At 42.8% G+C, this 10996-nt stretch overlaps 1 protein-coding gene across 1 annotated transcript in view; it reads right to left on the bottom strand.

Moving 5' to 3' along the window:
• The window catches only part of Samhd1 (SAM and HD domain containing deoxynucleoside triphosphate triphosphohydrolase 1), a 62016-nt gene that overhangs the window by 12107 nt on the left and 38913 nt on the right, over window positions 1-10996 (bottom strand). Inside the window, 2 exon segments of the mRNA XM_048810973.1 lie at window positions 6678-6815; window positions 7861-7965. Of these exon segments, the coding sequence (XP_048666930.1) occupies window positions 6678-6815; window positions 7861-7965 (243 nt within the window).

Here is a 10996-nt window from a genome sequence, read left to right as displayed (position 1 = left end):
GTCTCAAGGTGACAATGTTCAGGAACTCTAGAGACTAAGCTGTAAAAATCCCTTTTTATACAGAGTCAAGATGTTTCATAAGAAAAATTTAGCCTTGTTAATGGCACATGGTTCTCATAATAAAAACAGTTGCAAACAGCATAAAGTGCAGCTGCCTTACATGTAAGGAAAGAGGCAAAAACAACAACAAACAGATTCAAGTCGTTTCTCAGTCAGCACAATGATACAATATTAGGATTACAAAACTGCAGAGTAAACCACAATGATTTAAAAATAAAAGTGGCAGGAAAAATAAATCTTGGCATAAAAATATTGCATTCTTGACGTTGCGGCTGGGCATAGGAGCTGAGACCTCCAGCCGTTTCCCCTGCAGGTTTTACAGGCACCTCGGCTGAGCAGATCCAACCTGGAACCTCCCCTGTGCTTTCAGGAGCCCATGTGTGAACTGTCCCCACCAGGGCACCGTGGTAGGGGTGATGCTGCCACTTTCCACTGTAACCAGGGCATTTGGAACAGTTGGGACCCTGGGCTGTCACCACTTTCCATCCCTCAGTAGGGAATCAAGGGTTGACTATCACTCCCAGGAGAACAATGGAAAGTGACAGCACAGGTACTTCCTGGCCTGTAGCCTGAGCTCCCCACTCACTCTGGCTGCCCACTGCCACCTTGCTCCAGGCTGCCAGGGAGCATCAGTGCGTAAGAATTCTCTCTGTTCACCGCCCACTTTGGCCCCAACCCCAGACTTTGTTCTTGGTGAACTTCTACACCCTGGGGTAGGGGATCTCCTGGGCACAGGAGCACTGCCTGACCATGATGGTACCCTCTCTACTGTTGGGAACATCAAGTCACAAAGGGGAAGCTGGGACCCACTTGGTAGTCACCAACCTCAGGAAAGGCAGTCTGGTCTGCTCTGAAACCTGTAAAATGCCTGGAGCAAAATGCGAAAACAAAGTTCCAGGTGAGAATAGCCCCAAGGACAGACCCTGTGACGACCTCTGAGCAGCTCAAAAGGCAGATGAGGAGACAGGCTAGAGGGAGGCCTCTCCAGGCTGGGCAGTGGTGAGGCCCTAGGAGATGGACGGTGAGAATTCAAAGAAAAACAAGCTGCCGGGTCTGAAGCCACAGCAGACTCCGGCGACCTGGCTGGAAGGATCCTCTGCCTCTGCAGATTCCTGAAAGGGGTTTTTATGTTCCACTGAAGAGGAGGACGGAGTGTGGCTCAGTGGCAGAGTGTATACCTAGCTGCAAGAGGTTCTGGGTTCAATTCCCAGCACCACCAAAAAAAAAAAAAAAAAAAAAGGGAAAGACAAAGAGGCCGGAGCCCCAGGTCTGCTCACCAGAGCTGGAGCCGACTCCTGGCCCTGGTCTACTGTTTACCACAGCCGTGCGGCTTGTAGGGGCTACCAGAGTGAGGGCAATGTCTTTCACTGGTAAGTTTAGGTATCATTTGAGAAGCTATCCTCAGTAGAGAAATTTTGGGTTTGAGAGACATCTCTCAGGGGACGGAGATTTTATTTATTTTTAATCATGTCTGTTCATGACACTTTCAACTTCAAAGTTGTGCACTTGTCTGATTTCTAAATTAAAAACAAAAAACAATTACCTGTCATAGGAGTTCAGAGTAGATAGAGTTGTTATTCTAAGAAAATAGACTACTAAAGGAGAAAGTTAATGTTAAAAATAGGCAAAGTAATGCTTTTCATAGCACGTATAGGAAGATTTGCCCAACAGCATTTTTTTTTTTAATAAAAATTACTTACCTTTAGTATGTGTATATATTCAAAATACAGAATAAAAGCACTAGTTACTAAATTTGTGAAACTATGTGATTAAATCCCCTAAATTGTTTGGGGGAGGGCTTTTTGTAAGTGTCCGATTACAGATTTCATGCCAAGTCATCTTTAAAATTTAAGGCGTTTGGCTGCTCCTGGGAAGTGGGCTGGACTGTGGGCTGAATCCCTGTAATTCCACTCCGGTTTTCGAGGTGTAATAAGTGGGGCTACAACATCACCATCCTATCAGGAAGAGAGAACTGGAATTAAAGAAAATCCAAAGCCTGGTGTAGTGGGGTACACTTGTAATCCCAGTGGCTCAGAAGGCTGAGGCAGGAGAATCGCAAATTGAAAGCCAGCCCCAGCAACTTACCAAGGACCTAAGCAACTTAGTGACAACCTGTCTCAAAATAAAAACACAAATAGGACTGGGGATGTGGCTCAGTGGTTAAGGGCCCTGAGTTCAATCCCTGGCACTAAATAGGGCTGGGGACATAACTCAGTGATGAAGAGGGGAAGGAAGGAAGGAAGGAAAGAAAGAAAAGCCAGTTTCCATCATTTCATTTCTAAATCTTAGGCATACATATGTCCTTAATGTCCTTGGCTTGCAGGTAGATTGCTTCTGGATATATTTTTTCTTGGGAAATTCCAAATTATATATGCCCTGTGCTTGGTCAACTTGAAACACTACAGTCCTAAGCAGATAAGGGCCTTCATGGAAAAAAGCCACCAGACCTCTTTTCAAAGACGGGTGGAGGCAGCACACTGCTGCCTGGGTCCAGGCACATCTCCTCTGCACACTTCCACGAAACACAAACTCTATCCTGTTTCCAGGGGAATGAGCAGTTGCACTGGTTTCTTGCTTTTCTCTTGCCTGGTCCCTTCTGAATTAAATGACCTAGGTCTACAAAATGGCAAAAAAAAAAAAAAAAAAAAAAAAAAAGAGGAAGGACAGTATGTACCTGAACTTGAATTTTTCTCTGCAATCAAAGTTTTTAGCTGGGTGTGGTGGCTACTCAGAAAGCTGAGACAGCAGGATCCCAAGTTGGAGGCCAGCCTGGGCAACACAGCAAGGGCCCATCTCAAAATAAAAGCAAAACACTCCCACCCCCCACCAAAAAATAATAACACCAACAAAAAACCCTCTAACTCTGGCATAGACTCCAATCAAATGAACCCTTCACTGAAAATGAGGTTGGTCTCAAAGTAACACCATGGCCTGAATGCAGAGAGCATAAGCAAGGCCCTCAAAACCAACTGTCTTCATCTGTTCTAGAATGTGTGGGTGGATTCTCTTTGGTTATAGGAAGGTGTACAATCTTTGCGAGTCTCTAGTACACTAGGGACAGGATGCTTGAAGCAGGACACCTGCTCCTCCTCTACTGATCTGCTCTCAGATTCTCTTCTCCTTCCTCCACTCTGCCTTCATCTAGGGGCTCTCGTGCTGAGCACCTTCCAGCCTAGGTTTGACCAATGGGAGACTCAGTGGGAGACTGGAGGTGAGAGGACAGCAGAGGCGAGCCATTCCCCCTCTTCTTTCTGGCATGGCAGCAGTGGCCATGACCCATCTAAGCTTCTAGCTTCTGCCAGGGCCCCAGTTCCTGGACCTTCCTGCTTGCTCTCTGGGTCTTTCCTAGGAGGGGAGCAACTTCCGCTGTAGCATCCCTGTCCTCAGCTCATTCTTTTATCTCTGCCAAAACTTTTGAATTTTATCTTCCACATTAAATTCCCTCTGTTGAAACTATAATGGATCTGACTTGACAGAGACTTTAATTGACTTGACAGCCATTTAATTGCCATAATGTCACATAGGAAAACCTATCTCGAAATTGGCATTATTTATCTTCAAACTCCCCTCTACTACTTCCATCACACTTCCTTTTTCTAACCATCCTGATTTCAACTCTAGTGAATTTTATAAATGCAAATTTAGAGATGTCATTCTCCCTGATTTGATGGCTCCTGGTTGTTCTGGCTCACAGGACTGCAGAAAGCTCCAGACACCTCACACTTGATCCTCCTCCTCTGGTGCTTTGAGACATGCTCTCTCCCCTCTTCTGGCCCATCCCCATGCTGCCTCTGCCCCCAGCCTTTCCAGAGCAGAATCTTCTCACTCACCCTTCAGATCTCAGTTTCTAAGCCTTTTTTTTTTTTTTTTTAACATTTAATTTCTTTTTTTTTTTTTTTTTTTAGATATAGATGGATATAATGCCTTTATTTTGTTTTTTTATTTTTATGTGGTGCTGAGGACCAAAACCAGTGCCTCACGCTTCTTAGGCAAGTGCTTTGCTACTAAGTGCTTTGCTACTAAGCTATAGCTCAGCCCTCTAAGCCCTTCTTTTCTTTTTAATTATTTATTTTTTAGTTTTAGGTGGACACAATATCTTTTATTTTATTTTTAATGTGGTGTTGAGGATTGAACCCAGTGCTCCGTGCATGTCAGGTGAGCATGCTACTGCTTGAACCACCTCCCCAGCCCTAAGCCCTTCTTTATTCAATTTTTTCCAGACCAATGAATTATGTCTAAATCCTCCTCCTTTTTTGTGCTGAGGATCTGCACCAGCCCATGCTGAGGCACTTCCCATGGTACTGCAATTGTTATCTACCTGGATATTGTTATTCCCAAGAGTAAGACCTGTGGGACTAAGTAACTATGTCTGTCTTAGGTACTTGTTATGGTTTGGATATGAGGTGTACCCTGAAAGCTCATGTGTGACACAATGCAGGAGGTAAAATGATCAGTTTTTGAAAGCCATAATCTAACCAGATGATTAATGCATTTGATTAATAATTTGAATGGATTACTGGATAGTAACTGTAGGCAGGTGGGGTGTGGCTGGAGGAAGTGGTCACTGGGGGCATGCACCAAGGATCATATATTTTCCCTTGCTCTTCTCTCTCTCTGCTTTACCTCAGATCCAGAGCAATGGAACTGACCGATCATGGACTAAGAGAACTGTGAAACCATGAGCCCAACTAAACTTTTCCTCTTCTAAGGTGTTCTGGTCAGGTATTTTGGTCATAGCAACAAAAAATTGACTGACATGGTGCTGTTCCACCCCTGGTACCTACCAGGGCCTGCCCCCCCGCAAAAAAAAGTACTCACACTGAGTGAATGAATGTACCTAGATTTAGGGGAGTTATCACCACATAACCACCCTTTCATAGTCCCTTGTCTCTCTGCTTCCAAGTTCTAATCCATCTTTGGCTAGAATTTTCAGTGGTTTAAGTTTTCTTAGCTGCTAGAGTACCTGAGATGGACTGACTTCCTTATTCCCTGGGGCCTTGCTCTACAACCACATAAGATAACAAACACACAAGTAAATAATTCCAGGAACAAGATGGGTCTTGAATACTCTCAATGATTCCATCCCCACTGCACACAGGGAAAAGTCCTCAGCCTATCAAGGGTGCGCCATAATCTAGTCTGTTTTCCTACTTAATCTTGCGCTACTGAACAGTAAGAATCTTCTGCTCTGGTCAGAGGGGTCTCCTTATGCTTCTCTTGGACTGCCAGACACATCCTGCCTGCTACAGCCTAACACATCCAGCTCTGGGGTTGACCGGCTCCTCCCTTCTTCACAGGCTTCCCTGCAGTTCACCTTACCCTTGGAATCTTGGCTGGATGAACTGGTATCATGCCTCTGGCACTAGACAAACTGCTGGCTTACTGAGCTAATCCTCCATGTGGGACCCTGTGTTCTGCTCCTTTAAGCATCCAACACAGGGCAAAAAGACCATCGCTGGTTCTGTGAGGGAGAGAACTAGTCCAGGAAGTAGAGTGCTACTGTCCACCTGCCCACCTAGAGGAGCACGGAAGCGTGCTGGGTGGGCAGGGTTAAGGGCCCCTCCAGGAGTTTACAAACAGAGTGGACAGTACAGGACCATTATGCCACTGGAGCCTGAAGACAGGCACTGGAAAGCTGAGCTAGTCCCTGAGGTGAAGCTGCAAGTAATCAACACCCTGACTGGACGAATGCCCTAGTATAAATGGACTCAAAGACCCACTTCTTTGAAATCTCTAGCCTATGGTCTTCAAGGCCACCTATCTCTCCTCTAATCTTATCATACAAACCCTAGACAACAGACCGGTAGGCAACCCTTCTCTTGGGGATCCCTCCTGCTGCAGGACCTCTGTTTTCTTTTTATTACTTTAATAAATCCTGTTTCTTTGCTTTCATCTTTCGTGTCCATGGATCTCATTCTTTGAATTTGTGACACAAAGAACCACACTGACCCTTGCATCTCACTACCAATTACATTCAGTCAGTCAACATACACGGAGTGACCACTCTCTCTGTGCTGGTCGCCTCCTCCATGTCAGTCAATTTTAACAACATTCTCTATAGGGTTGGCAACTGTACCTTGGTTCTTCCATCTCTCTATTCTCATTCTAGAAAATATAAAAAGTTTATTGGCATACCAAATTAACCACGTTGGGAACCCTGAGCTTGAAATAGCAAGTTAAAAAACCTGTTATTGAGCAAGGGGTAGAGCTTAGAAATAGAATTCTTGCCAAGTACACTTGAGGCTCTGGGTTTGGTCCCCAGTATTGTCAAAAAAACAATAAAACAAGTTATCAATTTTATGTGGCCTTAAACAAGTTAACTACTCAGCTGTAGAAACCTTTAAAAGATGGGGACACTATGACTCATCTGCCAGGGTCATTGGGAGGCCTGGATAAGACAACTAGTGAGACTATTATATAGCACTATTCACAGGGCTGGGGATGTAGCTCGGAGGTAAAGTGCCCCTAAGTTCAAGTCCCAGTACGAAAAAAAAAGCCCCCAACTTTTCAGTAGATGGAAAAGATTCCTATGACTTTCCTTAAAAATTAAAGAATGTAAAAAAAAATAAAAGTAAAAATTTAAAGAATACGCCAAGTATGTCAATAAGGTCATGTACCTTTGGCTTGCTGAAGTTGTTGATTAAACACCAATGAACGAAAAGTTGTCGTGCAGCAAACAAACTCTTTTCATCTTTCTTCTTACAATACACCCGAATCACCTGCTCTGCAAATTTCTCTGGTAGAAGCTGTGAAACCTATTTAAGAGAGAAAAGATTTCACTGTCACCTTGAACTCATAAATTAGATGTGTCAGCTGTTCCCCAGGTGCTTGAGCATCCCCCCGTAACATCCCCCACACTGGGGACTGAACTCATGGCCTTGTGCGTGCCAGGCAGGTACTCTGCCACTCAGCTATACCCCCAGCCCTTTTTATTTTGAGACAGGGTCTCACTAAACTGCTCAGGCTGGTCTCAAATTTGTGATCCTTCTGCCCCAACATCCCAAGACTGGGATTATAGGTATATACCACCATCTCTGGCCTGAGCACTGTTTTTGAGGTTTATTAAAAGTACTATATATTGGGGCTGGGGATGTGGCTCAAGAGGTAGCATGCTCGCCTGGCATGCACAGGGTGCTGGGTTCAATCCTCAGCACCACATAAAAGTAAAATAAAGATGCTGTGTCCACCTAGAACTAAAAAATAAATATAAAAAAGTACTATATCACTTTGCAATTTTATCCCAGTTGTAATCCAAAGAAAAATTTAAGCTGAGACTCCAACCATGCAGCATCCATCTCCCACCAGAATCATCACTTGACCTTTAAACAAAACACTGCATTATCACTGATGTTTAGCAAACAGGAAAAGCTATTGTTAAGATGGTCTCATCTAGATATGCTTTTAAAAAAAAATAGTTTTAGTTGCTGATGGACTCAATACCTTTATTTTATTTACTTACATGTGGTGCTGAGGATTGAACCCAGTGCCTCACACATGCTGGATGAGTGCTCTACCACTGAGCTACGACCCTAGCCCTAAAGATAGACTTTAATAATAAAGATAAACTAGGCTGGGGTTGTGGCTCAGTGGTAGAACATTTGCCTAACACGCATGAGGCACTGGGTTCAATCCTCAGCACCACATAAAAATAAAATAAAGATATTGTGTCCACCTAAAAACTAAAGAATAAATATTTAGCATGGACTTTAGAATCTTACCTGCATGTAAAATGCAATTTTACTATAAAGGTTTGCCAAATGTGTACCACTATAATGGTATTTATTTTACATAAGTAGTTACCTGACTTTTATCTATACTGACGGTTCTGCTGAGGTCACTCTTACAATAGAAGCGAACATGATCAATTGGATTCTTGTCTTTCATCCCATAATCCATGTTGATAACCTTAAAGCAATAAGTAATCACATAATCATAAGAATTGAATTTACGATCATTGTAAGAAATAGATCAGAGTCCTCTGGGGGTTCAGAAGTAAGAATACTAGTAAGTTGCCATAGGGTAGAATAAAAATAACTTTAGTGCATGACCAGCTACAGGAACTTGGTTTAAAAACTTGGGGGAAGGAGGAAATATATCTGCATGTTCAACATATTATAAAGTTATTCTACTATGTGATAAGACACTGGTAGACACTAGATATATCACATTTTTTATACAATCCCAGCCACCACAGACCATGTGGCCTAGACTGAAATTGAACAAACAATTAAAAAGTTACAAAGCAACCACATCTGTTATATGAGCTACCAAGAAAAGCAAAGGATGCTTTGAATCTTTCTAACAGTAGACCTAAGGTATAAGGTAGCCTGGATGCTACCAAATGACTGGAAATGTTTTCCTGGGAAAGTGGCTTTACTCAGAGGGCAGTATTGAACCAGGCCTACCATGGTAGGAAGATATTTCTAGGAAGAACAAACAACTCCAAAGCTGCAGGGCCAGAAACTTCCTGATGGATTTAGGACCAAAGTTATTGTTGATCTTGGCAAGAGTAGTTGTAGTATAATAATGGCGACAGAAGAAAGATTTAGGAATAAGTGAGAAAATAAAAAATAAATGAAGACAACTCTTAGATGTCTGGCTGTTAAACAGAGCCAAAAAATACAGGTTGAGCACCCCTAATTGGAAAACCCAAAATCTGAAACTTTTTGAGTACTGACACGAAATTCACATTTTTGGATTTTGAAACATTTTGAAATTCAGATTTTTGGATTAGAATGCTAATAAATGCAGTAAACTCTTTGCAAATATTTCCAAATCTGAAAAATTTTGAAACCTGAAACACTTCAGGTTTTCAAGAATTTTAAATAAAGAGTATTCAACCTGCACCTGGAAAAGGATTTGGGACCCTCAGAAAGGTAAGGAGAGGGGGCTGGGGTTGTGGCTCAGCAGTAGAGTGCTTGCCTAGCACAGGTGAGGCTCTGGGTTCGATCCTCAGCACCACATTAAAAAAAATACATAAATTAAATATATTGTACCAACTACAACTAAAAAATAAATATAAAAAAAAGAAAGAAAGAAAGAAAAAGGTAAGGAGAGACAACTTTCAAGAATTTTACCCTGAAGGGCAGGAGAGGGATTAAAAGGAGTGTGGTATTTGGAATTTTCTTAAGATCAAAGACTGTCTAACTTCTGATGGGAAAGTCCAAAGGAAGCAAGAGAGAAGTGAATAGGTTCCACAAGAAGTGATGCACTGTGGAGGCTCTCCAGCTGCTCTGCTGGATGTGGTGGCACCAGCCCCATGAGGTTCCTAGATTTTCATTTTTAATTTATACAAGGTCTCACTATGTTCCCTAGCCTGGCCTCAAACTTCTGAGCTCAAGTGATCCTACTGCATCTTGAGTAGCTGGGACTACAGACACAAACCACCACACCCCATAAGCCTTTTAACAATTTAAAGTCAATTAACATTGAATACGATAAAAAATTTAGTTTTTCAGTTGCAGCAGCCATACTTTTAAGGGCTCAATAGCCAGCAGAGACAGGAAGCAGAGATGCAGAACACTTCTGTCATTACATGAAGTTCTGTTGGGCAGTGCTACTCTAGAACTAAGTAGAAAGCTTACCTCCTAAATCACTAATAAGGAAGACATTTCCACACTGTAATAGAGGTAAAGCTAAATAGAACTGCAGGTGGAAGCAGGCTTGCTTATTTAGTAATGCAAGATGAGGGAGCTCTGACTAAATGGCTTATATGTACTTTCTCTGAAATAAGGATCAAGGTTGGGTTATACACTAAGGGTGAATACACTTGGGATTGGGGAGCATGGGTGGAACTCTGAGAGGAGTAAAGACCATTTGAAATAGTCATTATGGAGACTACAGACTGCACTAAGCCTGCAAAAAGTACAGAGGTTGTGACCTTGCACTTACAGCAGTGTAGTGAATGTCTCCAGCAGCATGTGTGTGCCAGGTACAGGTAGGGAGAAATTTAGATTCAATTCAGGTTGTTAGGCTATTACGTTATTCAGCCTTTTGCTAGGTAAAGAAGTTGAAGGAGACTGTAGAAATCAACCAACTTAACAAATCACAAAATCCAAGTTACACTGGAGGAAAAAGAGAGAAAACTGACAAGCTGTCAGTACAAGATGAGAGGAGGCCCTGATGAGCGAAGAATAAGCAAATGGAGAGGAAAGGGGTTTGTGGGCAAAACACAGGATGTTTAAATTAGTGATTTTATAGAGAGGGTAGTTTTGGTGAAGTGTTGGTGAAGTTCAAAATATAATCTGCTAGAAGTGAAGTAGGTGAGGTCTCTGAGGACAAAATGGAGAGACCGAAGAGCTGGCTCCACGCAGAGCAGGAGGCCGCCCAGGACAGTGGCAGAGACGCAGGAGAGGAAGACCCTGAGCTGCGCCAACAGTGTCAACTGAGGAGAAAACAGATGGCTGGTGCAAGAGGATCACACCTTTAGGACGGATTCCTGGAGTGGGATTTCTGGGTCAATTCTAATACCAGAAAGGCTTTCCAACTTGGTGTTTTGTACCAGTTTACCCTTCTACATTCACATACTTCTATTATCCCAGAATTTTTTATCACTTTTTGTTTTCACAAGTCTGAAGTTAAAAAATAAATGTTCACTGCTGCATCAACTTATTTGATTATTGATAAGGTTAAGTCTAACAGCCATGTGTACATCTTCTCCTATGTGTGGGCCCTTTAAGTATCTCTGGTCCTACATCCATCTGGACACCGCACTTTGAGAGAAAAACCAGATGGGAAGTTGAGGGACGATGAGGATTGCCCACTGCACTAAGGACAAGACAGTCCCTCGAGGAAAGCAGTGACGGCAGGGCAGGCAGGCAAGAGCCCAGGGAAGACGTTCTGGCAAGTGAAGTCTTTCAGAGTCTGAGGAAGTCAAAATAAGAGATCCCTTTATTTCTAGTGGAACTTCCTCTAGATAAACAGGAAACTGCAGCTT

Source organism: Marmota marmota, unplaced genomic scaffold (genome assembly GCF_001458135.2).
Source record: "Marmota marmota marmota unplaced genomic scaffold, marMar, whole genome shotgun sequence".
Taxonomy (NCBI): domain Eukaryota; kingdom Metazoa; phylum Chordata; class Mammalia; order Rodentia; family Sciuridae; genus Marmota; species Marmota marmota.
This window is presented reverse-complemented; position numbering and strand designations above follow the sequence as displayed.